At 54.0% G+C, this 17,487-nt stretch overlaps 7 protein-coding genes across 7 annotated transcripts; 5 read left to right on the plus strand and 2 right to left on the minus strand.

The window, feature by feature from the left end:
- Positions 1–480: 480 nt before the first annotated feature.
- Positions 481–2,490, plus strand: M421DRAFT_52018 (acetyl-CoA synthetase-like protein; the record flags this gene model as incomplete). The annotated part of the gene is made up of 2 exons (XM_033594990.1): positions 481–619; positions 731–2,490. The coding sequence occupies 2 exons, from the start codon at positions 481–483 to the stop codon at positions 2,488–2,490; spliced, it is 1,899 nt and encodes a 632-aa protein (XP_033453619.1).
- Positions 2,491–3,810: 1,320 nt separating this feature from the next.
- On the plus strand, positions 3,811–4,494 carry M421DRAFT_787 (uncharacterized protein; the record flags this gene model as incomplete). Its single annotated transcript, XM_033597423.1, has 1 exon — positions 3,811–4,494. One exon carries the CDS (start codon positions 3,811–3,813, stop codon positions 4,492–4,494), a length of 684 nt encoding a protein of 227 aa, XP_033453620.1.
- A 147-nt stretch (positions 4,495–4,641) lies between these two features.
- On the plus strand, positions 4,642–6,098 carry M421DRAFT_788 (uncharacterized protein; the record flags this gene model as incomplete). The annotated part of the gene is made up of 3 exons (XM_033597431.1): positions 4,642–4,920; positions 5,284–5,591; positions 5,744–6,098. 3 exons carry the CDS (start codon positions 4,642–4,644, stop codon positions 6,096–6,098), a joined length of 942 nt encoding a protein of 313 aa, XP_033453621.1.
- A 476-nt stretch (positions 6,099–6,574) lies between these two features.
- Positions 6,575–8,169, plus strand: M421DRAFT_789 (uncharacterized protein; the record flags this gene model as incomplete). Its single annotated transcript, XM_033597441.1, has 2 exons — positions 6,575–6,662; positions 6,722–8,169. The coding sequence occupies 2 exons, from the start codon at positions 6,575–6,577 to the stop codon at positions 8,167–8,169; spliced, it is 1,536 nt and encodes a 511-aa protein (XP_033453622.1).
- Positions 8,170–8,792: 623 nt separating this feature from the next.
- Positions 8,793–9,750, minus strand: M421DRAFT_415711 (uncharacterized protein). Its single transcript, XM_033590803.1, has one exon. It carries the CDS (start codon positions 9,592–9,594, stop codon positions 9,244–9,246), a length of 351 nt encoding a protein of 116 aa, XP_033453623.1. The 5' UTR covers positions 9,595–9,750; the 3' UTR covers positions 8,793–9,243.
- Positions 9,751–10,482: 732 nt separating this feature from the next.
- M421DRAFT_195495 (uncharacterized protein) lies at positions 10,483–12,798 on the minus strand. The gene is made up of 3 exons (XM_033588051.1): positions 12,742–12,798; positions 12,554–12,667; positions 10,483–12,506 (listed from the first exon to the last, which is right to left on the minus strand). Exon 3 carries the CDS (start codon positions 12,364–12,366, stop codon positions 10,582–10,584), a length of 1,785 nt encoding a protein of 594 aa, XP_033453624.1. The 5' UTR covers positions 12,367–12,506; positions 12,554–12,667; positions 12,742–12,798; the 3' UTR covers positions 10,483–10,581.
- A 2,932-nt stretch (positions 12,799–15,730) lies between these two features.
- Positions 15,731–16,678, plus strand: M421DRAFT_415717 (uncharacterized protein). Its single transcript, XM_033590804.1, has one exon. It carries the CDS (start codon positions 16,110–16,112, stop codon positions 16,503–16,505), a length of 396 nt encoding a protein of 131 aa, XP_033453625.1. The 5' UTR covers positions 15,731–16,109; the 3' UTR covers positions 16,506–16,678.
- The last annotated feature ends 809 nt before the right edge of the window (positions 16,679–17,487 follow it).

Genomic DNA, 17,487 nt, shown 5'->3' on the forward strand with positions numbered 1-17,487 from the left:
GCCAGAATTACATCAATCCAAACCTGACCCTACCGTGTCAAGAACACAACCCACAGCACTCGCCCAGCTGTAGTCCTCGATGCATCCCCCAAAGGGGGTGGCGTCGAGGTTGGACAGCCTATCCGTTACCGAGCGGCCTCGGGAACACTTTACCCGCTCCCCAGACGCCACGATCGGCGCGCGCATCCCCGCATACGCAAATTAGCGCGTACGACTCGACCTCGGCATCTTTTAGCTTTCGGGGGGACTAGGTGCGCTGCAGGCGGTCGCTGCGTCGGCTCTCCTTTTGACGTCTTTCGGTGCTGTCGTGTTCCTTTTTCTGTCTTCTACGATTTACTGTCTTGTACTTTTCGTGCCCGGATCATTGAGACTGGTTTCTTCATTCTTGCCTTGCAGCGTTTTACCATCTACATCTCCTAACTACACCCGTCCACCAACGCAGCATCTCCAAAAGCTGAAGCGCCTCTTCCACGAACAATAATGACGGCCGCTGCGACTGCGGCCTCGGTGGCTGCGATTAGCGGACTGGCGGCATGGATCAATGCTAAGTATCATATTAAGCAGGATATCACGGCGTTGCGGTATATGAAGGGCGCTGAGAGACATTATAAGGAGCTTGGTATGTTGCTTTGGTTAGGGAGACCACGCGCACGAGACCTGCCTTCACTACGGCTCCTTGACGTCGCCTATCCTTAACGCCATCGCCTACTCCTCCGCTGACTCTGCACAGTACGAACAAAACGCCAATGCCTCTGGTACTCGTTCATTCCCCACGTCCCAAAATACGCAAACGACCTCTGCATCTGGTCCCGTGAGAAGACGTACACATGGCAAGAGGTCCACGACAAAGCCGTGCAGTGGGCGCACTTTTTCCTCGAGCAGGGCGTCAAGCCCGGCGACATGGTGGCTACGTACCTCACAAACTCGGCTGACTTCATCGTCATCTGGCTGGGCCTGTGGTGCATCGGCTGCGCGCCGGCGATGCTGAACTACAATCTGCGCGGTGACGCGATGATCCACTGTCTCAAAATCGCGAACGTGAAGCTCGTGCTGGTCGACGCGGATCCCGAGTGCGCCGAGCGCTTTGAAGAAGCAGGGGCCAAAGTCGATGAGCTGGGCGTCACGCCCTTCACTGTCAACGCCTCGCTGCTCGAGAAAATCTACTCGGGCCGCACAGACGTGCCCGGTGACGACCATCGCGAGCACGTCTCTGGCTTCGACCCAGCCTGTCTACTCTACACCTCGGGCACCACGGGGCTCCCCAAAGCAGGCAAATTTTTGGTCAGCCGCTACCACGAGCGCAGCAACCCGGGCACACTCCCATTCGACCAAACCGCTGGCCCAGGCGGTGACCGCTGGTACTGCTGCATGCCGCTCTTCCACGGCACGGGCGGACTAGCCACCATGGCCGCCCTCACAGGCGGTATGTCCGTCGCCATCGGCAAGAAATTCAGCACCAGCGGGTTCTGGGACGACATCCACGACTCACAGGCCTCCATTTTTGTGTACGTGGGCGAAGCGGCGCGGTACCTGCTCATGGCGCCACCGCACCCGCGCGAGCGCGACCACCGCCTGCGCGGCATGTACGGCAACGGCTTGCGACCCGACGTGTGGACGCGTTTCAAGCAGCGCTTCAACGTGCCCGAGGTCATCGAGTTCTTCAACTCGACCGAGGGCGTGCTGGCCATGGTAGTCCACTCCAAGGGCCCCTTCGCCGAAACCTCGGTGGGCCACCACGGCGCAATTATCCGCCAGGCGCTGAAGAATGTATACGTCCCCGTCTCCGTCAACGCGGAAACGGGAGACCTCGTGCGCGACCCACGCACTGGCTTCGTCAAGCGCAACACGTACGACGAGGGCGGCGAGATCCTCGTCGGCGTCCCCAGCACAGACGCGTTCGCGGGATACTACAACAACCCGTCTGCGACAGCGAAGAAGTTCGAACGCGATGTGTTCAAGAAGGGCGACCTGTACTACCGCTCCGGTGACGCGCTGCGCCGCGATGAGGATGGTCGTTGGTTCTTCGTGGACAGATTGGGCGACACGTACCGCTGGAAGAGCGAAAACGTCTCCACAGCCGAAGTCGCAGAGGCACTCGGGAAATACCCGGGCGTGGGCGAGGCGATCGTGTACGGCACGCTGGTGCCGCGGCACGACGGGCGCGCTGGCTGCGTAGCGCTTCGACTCGCCGACGGCGTCGGCGCTGAGACGTTCGACTGGAAGGCGTTGCTGGCGTATGCGCGTAGCAAGCTGCCGCGCTACGCGGTGCCGGTGTTCCTGCGGCTGGTGCAGAGCGGGAGTAATACGGATAACCAGAAGCAGAACAAGGGCCCACTGCGACTGGAGGGCATTGAGATCGACAAGTATGGCGAGAAGGTGCCGGGTGGGCAGGGCGATGTGGTGCTCTGGGCGAAACCGGGGGCGGATCGCTACGTCAGGTTCACGCTGGAGGATCTGCAGGCACTGCGGGATGGGAAGGTCAGCATATAGACATGGCAGAGCGGAATTTATTGATCTGGGCTCTTGCTGCATGGCGCCTGCGTGTGCACCGTTTCCTGTCTTGCGCCTCTGGGCCATCGGGCTACTACCAGATATTCTTCATACTCATCCCCCCTCCAGCTGTCATCAACCCACCCACAGCTCCCGCGCACCCTCTCATTTACTCATCCCACACCATCACCATCGATCACGCGCCTCACACCTTTCAAATCCGTGTAGTTCACTTCTCCCTTCCCACTTCTCAATTCTCACTTCTCACTGTCTCTATCTGTCCATCGCCCATCGTCCACCACCCCGTATCTCGCCGGTTCCCTGTCTAGCTTCGTCTTGAGTGACGTATGGCGTGATGTGCACTGTTCGGCAGGTCTGAGTGGCTGTTGATTGTCATACCCGGGCTGAGTTAGATGGCATTTGCGGATTGCTGGTGTGGGAGAGGTATGGATGGCGCGGTGGCTTGGGTCTGAGACCGGAGGGGTGTGTAGGGGGCTTCGAATAGGGTCTGATGCTGGCGGGTGATTGTTCTTTCGATTTGAAGGCTGGTGTACAGGTGGTGTTGTAATGGGTGCTGGATCTGGACTGACTCTTGGGGTTGTTTTGTTTGTTGGTGCTGGCCATGGCCTGAGCGGTATTTTACGTGGTGCGTTTTGCGTACGTCTCGTGGCGGGCTTACACGTTTTGTCTTAAAATTTTGGGTGAAAACTTCATTTCCAGACTCTATATTTCGTGGGCACAGGAGATGATGCAGCTGGCTGCGCTATGTAGTTCGACTTTGCGGTTTACGCTTCAAGCTTCATGCACTGCGCATCTTTTTTCACCATCATCTCTTGGGGCATTCATCTCGATGTTTTAAGATGGCGAGTGAAAACATCTCGTAGCGTTGTCGCATACCAGGCTCCACTGTCTTTGTCTTCACTTTACCGTCGTGCCAAGCCATACCTACGTGCGCCTTCCGTTTGTCTTCCACCCACAACAAAGCCTTTCCGACACCGCACACACTGTCGGATTGGCCTGCGCCCGCAACAATTCACTCCCGGTTCACTCCGTCTACGCTTTGTCGTCTACAATTATCAGCACCCGTCTTTCGAGGTCTATTCGATGATCTTCGCATTACTTGTATGGGTTCAAGCGTGCGTTGAGCAGGCGCTCAGCTTCATAGATATTGTTGATGCTATTTCGGACCCAGACCACGCACTCTATCAGATCATCACGAGCAAGCTTTAATACATGAGTCAAGAGCATGCTCTCGCTACTGGCTCTACCGGTTCTCGCACCGAACTCTCCCAGCTCAAAGAAGAGCTATCTCGCGTCAAAATGAGACACTACATATATGAAGAGTCTGTGACGCGTGTCGAAGACCGTGTATTCACTCTGACTTCGAGGCTCAAGGGCAAGCTTGATGCACCTCTCCGCACGGCCATCATCAATGCCGTCACGCGTGCGAACAAAGATGCCGTCGGCAAAGCTATTCAGGAAGGTCTCGCCGTGGTTTTCCTGAGTTCCATCACTAAAGGTCAATGGCGTGACTTAAGAAAGCGAATCAAGGATCACGACAAATGGATGGTCTGGCTGTCCAACAAGGTGAGAAATCACGTCGAGGGGCTAGACACTGCGACGAAGCAACGCATCGACCAGCTCGAGTCTAAAGTCAGTAGTCAGGCCAACACGATCAGCGTGCTCACTCAAGGCAAAGACGCATCGCATGCTGAGAAGACTGGTATGCTCAAACGCTTTGCCAAGCTCGAGGCCATCGTCAACAATCAACAGACATATAAGGCTGACCTCACTACTCTAAAGAGTGAGCTCGCCGCTGTTACTGCCCAGTTATCCACTGCCAAAAAGGAGGATGCCACGAACAATGTGGTGGTACCGCCCCAAGCTCAACTCAACTCTATCCGAGAGTCAATGCGCGCAGAGATTCTTGCCGAACTCCGTCAAGACATCGCCTGCGACCGTTCAGAGACTCGCAAGTGCGCGCTTGACGCTTCTCACCTATGATGGTCGTTTGGAGGATTTGAACGGCAGAGTGCTAGAGCAAGTAGGCGCTATCAAGGACCTCTCTAAAGAGTTCGTCAAGCTCCCGACCAAGGTCGCGCGGATATACAAACCAGGATGTAGCATGAGACTCATCAACTCAACTCCGCAATGAAACAGCAGGAAGATTCTATCACGGTCCCCGTCACGACTCCAGCCACCCTGGCGCACACAGGCAATAACACCGAGCACTTGTCCAAGTTGCAAGACGAATACGACGTCCAAAGTTCACGTCTCAACGAGGCTTTGGCCACAATAAATAAGCTGAAAGCCGACTTCGAGTCGTTCATCGGTTTAAACAGACAGCAGCAGATTGTCGCAGCTACCATCCCCGCGATTCAAAGCAAGCTTCAGCAAATTACCACCAAGCTCTCCGGCCTTGATACATCAGTGAACGTTCTCATGGAGTAAGAAGTCAAGGATGATGGAGAGCCAGTCGTTGAAGTCCAGAAGAAAATTGACGCGAAGATTGCAGAACTACATGGTCAGATAGAATGCATCGCGATGTCGGTAAACAAACAAGCAAGCGTTCCCGCACAAATTGAAGAACTCCAGAGCCTTACCAAGGCACTCGAAGTCGACGTCCATCAACACACGGATGACTTCAAGCACTTGGCGCATGTCCCTACCGATCTGGATAGCCTCAACAAGCACATGGAAGAGCTTCGCACAATCACCCCTGACGAGCAAATCAAATTGAACATAGCGATTGATGCCATCGAAAAGCTCCAAGGGGACGTATCTGAGATGTAGGGTAAGCTAGACTCGGCCATCCGGGACATCTTGGACCATGGGCGCTGGCTGAAACGGGATGAAGATGAGCTCGAGAAGCACAACCGCTGGTTCAGACAAGACAACAAGAGTGTCAGAAGACTCGAAGGCCGTGTGTTCGAATGCGAGCATTTGCTGGACATCGAAGCACCTCAATACAGTAACATTGAGGAGGACAACGCAGCCAACGGCGAAACCAACAGCACCGGCGAGATCGTCTCGCTCGACGATACTGCAACTTCTGAAGACTTCCGAGCACCCTCATCGCCGCCTGCAGAAGTCGCTCAGTAGTACGGTGCGGCTCTGTCGGCACCTATTGAAGAGGTCACGGCGCCCGCCGTCAGCACTGGAGACCTCAAGGCGTCTCCACCAGCCTTCCAGTTCGCTATGCCTGAAAGCGGCAGGGTGCCGTAGATACCGTAAGGATTCGACGCGAGACCAGTTTCGCAGTCGGCATTCGTCTTCGGATCCACCTCGCCCGAGCCTCCTCGCAATCGTCCTCTGAAAGCCTGCAGGCCCTCTTCCCGCCGCGCCGCACTTCCCCGACACCCTCTGAGCTCCTCCCTAGTCTGTCCTCTCTCGAGTCCTCGGCTTCTGCCAAAGATCCTGATGCCCAGGAGATAGAGTTCGACTCTTACGCCACCTCCATGGTCCTAGGATATTTGGCAGAAGCCAAGGTGCGTTCTGAGAGTGACGAAGAGGCTGGAACTCAGGGGCGAAGTGATGTTGATGGCGACGGTGAGAGCGATGATGATGCATACGGTCCCATCGGAAGCGCAGACAGCGTGGTCTTGTGAGGAAATACATGACGGCTTTTTCTTCTTGTACGTAAATCTCTGGATACCCTGAAGTGCCTCAGCGTTTCTCTGTGAATTTCGTTGGTAGTAAAGGGTCGTTTGTAGTCGTTTGGAGAACGAGACTGGACTTTGTCGCCAGCAATGAACAACCAATGACGTTAACTATAGATCCCCAATCCTCCCCTGCACGCAATATATGTGGGGAGCCTAATCTTACCCCGGTGGTATTTGGTGATTCACGACGCATTGTATAGAACCCCTGCCGACGGTGATAGGGTGCCCTCTTTTGCAAGACCCTTACCCTTCGACGCACATTCCCAAGCGATTCACCGAAAGAGAAAGAGAAATTCAAAAGACTTTAGGTTTAGCAAACCCTCTTGAGTCTTTCTACAACGTTTATGCCGCACTGAAGGGCAAACAACAGGCTGGACACCCACCAACAGATGCTCGACAAAGCCATCGGTACAGCCCCTACAATGGCAGACGAAGACCGTTTCGCCGTGCGCGGTAATACCCGAACCATCCAGGCGTGGCACTTGAACAAGTCTCTCCTCAGAATACGAGGTAACAAGCCGCACTCTCCGCCCCAACGGCGAGACAAAACACTCTAACAAGTGACTTAGATGAAGCCGAACGCAAGGCCGCTCTCGAAGCCGAAGCGGCTGCCAAGGTAATAGCAGACCTCAGGCAGCGCTACAAGTCCACGAGCGCTGAGCGGGAAGAGTCCCACAAGGCTTGGCGCAAATGGCTTGCCTCACGTTCTGATGAAGGAGCACCGCCCTTACCGGACTTCGTCACTGGATGGCGCGACTTTGTGCCCGCAGCAAAGCCAAAGCAAGAGAAAGTTGCGAGTTTCGGAGAAGCGCGCTTTGGCAAACAAGTCTCGGCACGGCATGACAAGTGCTTCCTGTGCGAGGCGATAGAGACCACGAGGGCGGATCCCGAGCTCCCTTGTGAAGACAAGAGACAGCGGCTTCAGAGGTTAGAACATACGATTCCAAAGCTCATTATGGGGAGATCGACCGCACCGGGAGTGCAAGATGGGCCGACCTTCGATAATTTGGTTAGCGTGTCGGCCTGGGGACACGAATCGTCTTCGCCTGGTCAAGTGTACATTGCAGTGACTGCAGTCTCAAACGAGGGACTGTTGAGAAATGCGCTCAACGAAGTCGGTAGCATCGAAAGCACGCTGGATACCAAGAAAGGGCAGCATGGTCTGTCTCGTACCATTACCAGATTCTTAGTGGAAAGCGCTCCTGGTGACACAGAAATCATGGACAGACTGATCAACGACAAAGTCTTCAGGCAGCACTCCGAAGCTGTCAGACAACGGGTCAATCTGTACCGCGCCAACAGGGACGCTGCGCTGACAGCACTTATCGCGGCCAGCTGTGACAAGCGGCTGAGTCTCGGCGATATCGAGACAGCGTCCAAAGCCAAAGCTGATGCGTTGGAGTTAGAGCGAGACCTCGCCAAGCTGAAGACGAGTCAAAAGGCCTACAAGGCACGCATAGAGCTTGTCAGAATAGGCCAGAGCGTGCCCGAATATAGCAGGAAATGGTGTGAGATGCGAAGACACAGGTGGAGGACAGGTATCGACCGAGAGTGTGAGGAACTTGAGAATTCGCTGGAAGTTGACCCTTCCTTTAGAGAGCGTGACCCATTCGAGTTGATCAAGAGAATACGGTGGGAGTACCAGGAGGAACGGAGTCTGCCAGGCACACCACCGCCGGCTGAAGAGGCAACCGCCTTGTCGAATCATTCACTGACACCACCTGCTCTGACCGAACTTCCTGAACCGCAGAACCAAGGACCAGGTCCATCCACGAAAACACTGCAAGAGATTAACAGGCGCACTCGCGAGCAGGAGGACAACACATCTGTCTCGACCGATGGTGATCCATTTGCATTGGAGAAGGCCCTCGACGTAGTCCCAAAAACACAGGACACTGCCAGGCCCGGCAGTGACATGGCGGCCACTTACTCACCGAAGGGCAAGGATAAGAAGGATTCCAAGGTGGAGAGCTTGTTGGGAGAGGATGGTGTGAGTCTCAAAGACTTCGCGGTATAACCCGAGCAGAAGGAGGGCGCCGTGTTCAGGAAACTCTCGGTCAAAAGGCCGTGGCAGCCATGACCGTGACTGCCGCACTCACTGGTAGTTTGTGCGACGTCGAGTTATACTAGAATTTCTGTAGTGGTCACTTTGCATCAGCTACTCTAAAGTATATTGACACCATCGTTCTCGACATGAGACGTGTTTACGTTGCTGCGCAGCGTGCAGGATCTTGAAGGGGCAAACTTGACCAGTCCGCGGCTGACGTGAGTGATCGTCCGCATATCATGGGACTGTAGTTGTTCCCGATACCGCAATTGTCTCTTTGGTCGTTCGAGCGGTATCAAGCTCTGCACAAGTATCTGTGATGAAGGTAGTAGTCCTCCGCGGCGATGCTCGTGATGAAAGAGCCGCTGTTAGCGGACCAGTGTCAACTATATTGGAGAAGGGGAGATTTACAGCATCTGAGGTATTTCCATTGCACGGCCAGAGTCAAAGTGCAAGATCGTGGTGCCGGTGTCGGCCGAGGAGTGCTCCTGATTTTGATATGTTGACGAAGCGCTTTCGCGTTCGCATAAGGACGCAACGGAGCTGTGCACTGGAAGGATTGCATCCATGTGCGACTAAACGAATTACCTGAACGCTACATCGCTACAGAAATCGGAGAGGGGCCCACAGACGCGGAGTGCGGCGGGGCGACTACACTCGTTCCTGGTCAGGGTCCGACATTTGGGATGTCAGAGCGCAAGGTGTGACAACGTGTGTGGCTGGAGCATCGGAGCCATCGGAGGAGACCACTGAAAAGACGGTGATTGGTGATCGTCCATGACTTTTTCGTTACTGCCCATGACTTTTCGGTGCTGCCCTTGACCTTGACACACCAGGCGCCACGGCACTCACTAATAGCGTCCAACACGACTCGGAGCGGCGGTGAGAAAAGATTGTCTGTTCAAGCAAGGGATTTTTGGAGGGCCAAAAATGCAATTATGCCGTTACTATAGGCTGTACGCAGCCGGTGCGGCACGCGGGAGTGCGGAGGAACTCCCGCAGATCCTTAAGATAACGTTAGCAAGCAACGTCGAAGCAGGGAATCTAGCGCTCAACGTCTCGAGGGATTGCGGTCAGTGGCGCATTGCTGTTATCTATCATCATGTCATCCGGGAAACTTGAGTCTGCATGTGCTGCGAGGGGCGATGAGGAGAGATGGCATTTTCTGGTGACGTTGGCAGGCGCGTCAACCGGCAACTGAAAGCACAGCAGCAACGCTGCTGCCGATAATGCGCTTGCCGCTACCGATGAACCAGCCTTCCGTGACGAAACAAATGTTTGGCTTGCTGTGTACGATGAGCAGAGGTGTCTCAGAGGTACCTGGATTCTGAGTCCGCAGAAGTCGGTGCGATAGGGGAACCGGAGTGAGGTGTGATGTGACAGGGATGCATACATATGATCTTCGACAGCCCAGTCGACGATGATCGCGCGCTGGCTGGGCGGCCCTATCCAACAGTCCTTGGATTCCACAAATTAGAGGACTCCATTCCACTGACTATGAGACAGATTCGCTTGGTCTTCCGGGTGGGTGATCTGCTTCCTAGGGTGCGCATGTAGCCCAAAGAGAGAAGACAGGGTTGGAGTACGGCAACCGAGAAGCAGATTTTAAGGTCACAGTGGTCTGGGTCTTCGAGATCGGTAGGATTTGACTTTGTGGGGATATCGGCAACCACCGATGTGAGCTGTCCTTGATGCTCTGCATGTCTCCTCACCTCACGTCAGGCTGCGAAAGCCGTCGCTCCAGCCCAATCTCTCGGCAATCACTGCCAATTAGAACGGACCGGAGATTTGCTGTACATTATCGCGCTGCACCTCTATCTAAATTAAGACACGGATGGCATATAGAGATATTAGGACTGCAGCCGCATATAGCGCAGGATTGGGTAGGCATGTACTAGCTCGACGCGCATGCAATGCGCATGCAAGTATCGTCCCACTGGTGCAGGAACATGTCGCAATGATGTAGGTACAAGTCTCATATTTATACAGAAGAATTAGGCAAATGAAGGCATTTCGTAACATGATCGGAGGTGAACGAAAGAAGGCCGAAGCCAAGCAAGCTGACGCACGCTGTGAAAGATGCTCTTCATAAAAACCATAGCCATGCCGCTTACACAAACAAGTGGTAAAGATGGAGAAGTCATTAGAGTGAATAGCAGTGCGAGAACTGCCAGCTCCAAACATGCATGACGAACAATGTGCTAGAGAAATCAATGCGTAATGGTAACAGGGCACCGACTTCACCTTCGGCGAACCATAGCTGAGCTCAAGGGGTATCGCAACCAGAAATGACCACCGTGACTGCCTTCGTATGAGTTACGTTATTTCAATTAGAATGATGAGCAGCAAGGAAAGTCCTGTTTACAAGAAAAGCGCTCAGGCCTAGTAGCCGTGATGAGTGTTGGGTGGATATTTGGCGTCTTCCACATAGTACGCTGCTGGGTGGGGAGGTGCTGGGTGGTATGTCTGGGTGTACGGCTGAAGTGCAACAGGAGCTGACGCCCTCCTTTGGGGATCGTGCTGCGAAACTGAGCCAGGTGGGGGCGGCTGTGTGGAGGTTGCGCTCTGAGGAACAGGAACTTGGACATCGAAGCTCGGTGCCGAGGATACTGCATACTGGGGCACAGATGGTGGAGGGGTGCTTTGTGAATGATGAGAAGCCGCGTAGATTGGCGCAGCTACCTGAGGAGAATACTGAGAACCCATCGTCGGCTGCTGTTGATCGATGGAGTAATGTCGACTGGCTTGCGCATATTGCTGTGATGGGTTCGCCGGCGCGGGGAAGGATTGATTGGAAGATTGAGGCGATGGGTACGGCTGAGGCGAAGGAGGCTGGATGTACTGCTGTGTTTGCGGTGCTTGCTGGGTGATATACTGATATGGGTGGCGAGGCGCACTGTTTGTTGCTGCTGACTGAGGTGACGCGTAGTGGTGTGGGCTTTGATGGCTCGGTGGGTACTGCTGAACGTGTCCGCCATGCCAATACTCTGGCACTTGCAGGTGGGGCGGGCCGTGACTCTGGATCATTCCATGTGTGCCGACCGATTGTGTCACGGCACTGATAGCGTGGTGCTGCACGTGGCTAGGCTGTATGTGGTGAGGGTAGCCCGCAATGAGCGGCATGTCCTTGCTCTCTTCGTCTTCTAAGCTGACCTTCCAGCCAGTAAGCAGCTCTGGTCGTGCCTGTATGTGCTCAAGCCTTGGATCCTGGAACGGCCGCTTGAGCTTGCCACTTACAACATCTTCCAGGCTATAGTATGAGATGACGTGGTGGTGTGTGCCCTGGTATTTGACCGAGATGGTTTTCTTCATCAATCCCCCTTCCTTGAACTCATAGCTGTCGATAAGAGATCCACAAAACCGGCGCTGTTGATCCGGTGTAAGGTTTTGTGCGAAGTTGGCATAGACCTTGCCAGCTGAATCGTGCTCGCCCGAGAAAGACCCCTCAAGTGAGGGGTTCTCGTACTCGTCGTCGGAGTTGTTGACGTTGTCACCATTCTTGGTGATCGATGTTCCGGCAGTCTCCTTGCGTTTACGCTTTGTACCGCAAGATGGGTTCAAGGCAGTCTTCTTCTCTTCGGGCTTCAGGGCGCGCATCAGTTGTCGATAGATAAGACAATTGTTCATGACTCGACTTGGCGACCAGTGCACAGCGTCGGTCCAGCGTTTGATGCCAGACGCGTTCTCTTCGTACACGAGGACTGTTCCAGAGGTGAGCATCTCTGCCCTTTCTTTGTCGTGGGGCCGACGGCTGATGTGGTTCAGACGTCCCTGCAATGCGGCCTCTACAACTGTCATCGCATCTTTAGTGGTGTCGAGGAACCCTGTCCAGGTGGGCTTGAAAGCAGGTTGCGCTTTGACCATGTTTCCGGTAGCCTGATGCCTCGGTGGTGGGGGCGTCGCAGTTCCAGTAGAGAGAACACGGGACGTTGCAATCGAGTGATGACGCAGTTGCGGACGAGATTGCGGCTGCAGATGAGGTGTGAAGTTTGTGTTCGCGTAAATGGAGGGATCGAACGTGCTCGTGTACGTCGGCTGATACGTGGATGGCTGCTGCGACCAAGCCCAGTTATCACCATAGTTCTCCACCTTCGATACCCCACCAATGGACATATCGTGTCCGAAAGGTGGCATCGTTAATGTCGGTGCCCTGATTCCTTGCAACATGAGGAATGAGAATGTGAGTGCGTCCTTGGATTAGTCCAGTCAAGCTTAATTGCTGATAAGCTGGTTCTGTCGATGTTCGGTTAGATAGTAGCAGGGTCCGGGTACATTTAGTATGTTGATGTTTTTGAATTGATCAAGGGCTTGAGTTGAGTTAGCAATGGACCTCACCAGAGTCTGACTTGAGTACTTGCAGTTCCGAACAGTAAGGAAGCTTGACACGGGGTAATAAGATGGAAGTTGAACGTTGATGATTCAACTGACTGATCCAGACGATTTTCTTGAATCAATGTATTGAGTGAGACTGGGTGGGGAGTCAGATACTTTTTCAATGAGGCGGGCAATCTGCTTGGTGTGATAGTAGGACAGCGCACGTACCGAGAGTTGACAGGATAGAGGGGCGGGAGCGGATGTGCCACGGAGTGATCAAGTTGGGTCGGTGGGTTATATGATGGTGTCGGCGAATTGCGAGGCTACCTGACTTTGCAAGCAGGCGGGTCCTTGACGATGTAATAAATATAATGAAAGGGGAAGAAGTAGTGGCAACGGGAACGGCGGCTTTAACGAGCAGGCATAGTCCTGAACCATGCGAAAAGGCGCTACTATCAGCCTTGACAGCCTGGGATAAGAGGGTCAGAGGAGTCTGACGTTTCCTGACTAGGTGAGAATGTTTGTGGCAGGTGAAGCGTGAGGGATGCACGAGATGCGACAGTAGTGAACGAACACTGTACGTAGTGGTGAGGTGCTTAAGGGGAAATGCAGCCGTCTTTGCGCGTACGCCACGCTATATTCTTGCGGCTTGGGAAGGCCTTACCTGCTTGGGCTGGCCGACAGTTGCTGGCGAGAAGTAGCGTAACGATCGCCCCTGCTGAGCACCCTGCTAGCACATGAAGGAGAGACTTTTTGAACATGAGGCAGCTCTGCTGGGGATGTTCGCCGCCAGCCCCGTCTGCCCGTTCATGGGTTCTGGCCCTTGAGACGATCGACGCAGCTCAGGGACGCTTCCTATGCGCTCTCCACTTCCGTAACCGCACCATACACGGCTAGCTAGTCACGCATGATTCCACGCCCGCCGGGCTTTGACGACTACGAAAACAGCGTAAGCTTCACGTTCCTGGACGGCGGCCGCAGACGATGCACTCCCCTGAACCCCTCCAGCTGTGACACTGCATCCGGGAATTGCTCTAGCAGTGCACATCGTGCTGTGTGTATGAGAAACGGAAAGTGACCCACCACATGGCCGTAGTATGGCACCGTGTGGCTACTCCCAGGCTTCGAGTTCGGATTCGGACGGTCAAGGCATAGCGATGCGGAGAAAGCCACGGAAATGATGTGCGCGGGACGAGGCACCCCATTAGAAAAGACGACAAGCATGGCGAGCTGGGATGTGATTCCGCTCCCGGACAAGCGCGGCCTGTTTTCAGCGCGATAGGATGCGACGGTCAGCGCCGATAGGGCCAACACTCGCGGAGCCGGGACGATGCGCTATGTTTCACCCGCTCGCATCTACTTCCCGGCTTGTTGACCCCATCGTCTGCTGCGCTGCGGAAACGCTTTCCCCACGTTCGTCAGCGTCTTGTGTTGAACAAACTTCCGAGCGGCCTGCATGCTCTCGATGTTCTGAGCGCAGCGATAGCGTTCCGCGCTCTGGAACGCGCGCTTTACATGCGCCGCCATCGATCTTGGATCGAGAAGACGCCGAAGACGGCTAGCGGGCACGTGCCATCCAGCTCGGGCGTACCGATGTCATTAGTACATGCAGGCTATCATACAAATTGTCGAGCAATTTTCAGCGTGATGTGAGCCGTGAACAACGTTGATACCGCGGAACTCGCATCTTGCTGCCCAAAATGCGCAGATGTGGCTACCACGCTTTGTGTAATGCACAGTCGCGGCGGTGTGCACGTTCATGGATGGTGGTAGATGCCATCCATACATGATCAGCGGCCCCGCACATCAGTCCTCCCATTCTATTCGGCCCTGGACTGCCCTGAGGGCATGAGCAACATTTCAAGGCCGATTCGCGACACAGCAGCGTGCATGCAGGCTCGGCCTATGACAGGCCAATTAGTCTGGGACCACAGTTGTCAACAATCAATTTAATGGGGCCCAGCGACCTCGGATCGGCTTGGTTAACTATCTGTTAGAGCCTAGCAGTTACCCGCATAGGGTTAGTTCCTATCGTGTTGGGTAAGCGCGTGATGTGACTTGGTTGTTGACAAGGCTGTCTGTAGTCTTTGAGTGGCGACAATGATGTGGATGGGAAGATTGTGCCTGGAGCTGCAGCCGCATCACCAAGCAAGTCTGCTGCACAGGTCCCAGGATCGGCCGATTGATCACCCCAGCATCCTTGGCCGTTGAGGATCGGGGGCCAGGATTAGAACGACAGGGATGGTAGAGCTGCACTTTGTCTGCCTTCAACGTCGTCATCAAAATACAGAAGCAGTTGAGTTAGAACTGCGACAATCGCTCAGGCACAGAAATCTCGCAGACAGTGATAACAATCCGTCATGATGCCGTCAAAAGCGGTCTAGTGCCAGTCTGCGATTTGTGGCTTGGGCCAGAAAGAAAGATTGTATCGGCCGGAAACCTCACTGACTCGCGAGTCGGACGAGGATGTGCTTCCAGGGTTATCCCCGCCCCCGTAGCGAGAGACTCTTCCTTTTGCGGCTGGCAAACGATTCCCAACTTGGTTAATCAGCCTACTCGCCTGCCCCTCCCAAGCCAATGTCAGCCAGGTTCGTCGTAGCAGCGACCGCTTCTCAATCCGATCAACTCTGGCCTTTAGACACTTATTCGTGTCACGATGCCCGCGAAATAATAACAACTTTTGAACGATAATGTGGACGTCAAGATGGACGTTGAGATAGACTTCTGTTTGATGCTCGGGAGGCGGAGAGGTGCCAACAGGTCGGATGTGCTAACACAGTCGAGGCGCGACACGACCTGGAGTTTGCATTCGCCAGGCGTCGTCATTGCTAGGAGTATCGTTGCTCCTTGGCTCTTAACAAAGCAATTATAGGGTCGGTACGCATATAAGTACATGATCTGTGCTCACGCTGAAAGTCCATTGACATGAAACTATTGACTGGTAAGTACTCAACTCGATTCGGGTAGAAGATCACTCTCAAGGATGCTGTTCCTGCTCGTCTACATTTCCCCGCTGTGGCCATTCGGCCTGTTGCCCACCACTTGACCTCTTGCGTTGATCATGTACGACGACACGTATGATGACAGACCACTGTTCCAGGCTATGGTCAATTCTCGTTCGTTGCCTTTGATGTGCGCATATTATTTCTTCCAATAGCTCCCCGCAAAGTCCTTCAGTGCTAACCCAGCGACCAGATACTTTGACAACAGTTTCAAGACGACTCATGTGTAGCACCGCGGACGCTATTGACGACTACATTAGGCGTCACACAGCGGCTGGTTCCCTCGGTCTCGCTATTGTAAGTGTTATGCACAACGATGATACTAGTATTGCACAGGATTTGTCAAAGGCATCGTTCTGACGGCACGGCATCGACGAAGTGTTGCTGCTTCACGTCAGGCGCAGAAGTCGCCCATCCTACAGCGGTAGCTCCTCGTAGAATAGTCACGAATGCGGCCCGATTGAGTCTTGTTTCCGTTCGGCAGCTATCGCAACTGACCAGTCTATAGGCTACTCCATATTCACTGTCGAAGTCTTCAGCCCTTCGTCTGTGGTGTGGTTGTCCAGGCTCGCGGCTCCAGAGTGAGCCTTTGGCATGCACATTGTCAAGGGCTGGAAGACTTTGTTGTATGCTATGGATCAGTCTCGCACATCTGATTCCACATTATCTCGGCCGCCGCCAATTGCTTCACCACAAGTCTCGGCGCATGCCGCAGTCCTCACGATGCAAAGGCAACCCTCTGAACTGTCGTCATTAGCGCGACCAAACGGTCGAGTCAGTCCCGACCCTTCCCCGGTTTCTGCACTATTCACTTTCCGAATATCTGTATTGAATAGTATCAGATTGCTACTGGTGCAGCACCGGAATATCTGCTCGACCTTGTTCGCATCTCCAGACCCACTTGCAAGACCCATCTCAACTCTTACGAACACTGCAGATCGTCATCGTCATGCGGTGTCGGACATCATGAACATTACGCTATCGAGATAGCAGCATGTGATAACCATATCTTCCGTGCATTATTGCGCCATCCATCTGACAGGGCCGTCTATCATCATCCACTTGGGCAGTTCGGCCGATGGAGTCTTAGAAGAGGCGAAAGGTGTTCTTCTAGTCTCTCCACATGCATTAGCAATTGTATGCACGTAATCACTGCTTTGCACACTATGAAATCAGTCTTCTTCTCAGGAATCACAAACTATTTCAGGTTCGGAAAGGCCTGGACCAGTCCATTTGTCACGTCGCGATGGGTGCCCGGGCCGCACTGTAGCTGAAAGCGTAATTGCGGACGCCACGTAACAAGAAACCTGGGCATCGTTGTTGATTACCAACAGAACTGCAGTACAGTTCGTCTGCCGTCAGGGTTGCAGTACCGCTCGGAGAATTTCAGAATAATGTTCAGGAGAATAAAGGCACTTGCGGAGGATTAGAGCATTTCGGCCCGGGAAACATGCATAAAGCTCGCAGACATGTCTCCAAACAGAGCAGTTTCACGTCATATGACTATCGAGAATCATCCTTTCGCCGTTCATGCACCCTTTGTGGAGTTTTCGTTTGTGGATAGTTTTTCAGGACTAGCTACGCCCATCAATACTCACTACGGATGACAGAACCGACAAACGGTCGCTCCTTGGGCTACTATTACGGGATGGCATAGACGAAAGCTTGTGCCAGCACGTTCTCAAACTTGACTGCCAATGTTGATCGAATGCGCGAAAGCTGGTACCTTAGCGCTTAGTGCCAGAACCGATCGTTTAGCACTGCCGTAGATGCCTCTAATGTGAAGCACGGCCATTTGAGATGTCCTGCCGATTTGGACCGCGATTGTGCAAACGGAAACCACTGTTCTGCTTCCACGGACCTGCATTTATGAGACCCTGTGACTTCAGAATCTGCACCTCGACGCGAATTCCGCACACACTTGGCGGTTTGCCATGCCGTGCGACTCAGGGACAATAATGATCCACTATAC

The sequence above is a fragment of the Didymella exigua genome, assembly GCF_010094145.1.
Source record: "Didymella exigua CBS 183.55 unplaced genomic scaffold M421scaffold_2, whole genome shotgun sequence".
NCBI classification, from domain to species: domain Eukaryota; kingdom Fungi; phylum Ascomycota; class Dothideomycetes; order Pleosporales; family Didymellaceae; genus Didymella; species Didymella exigua.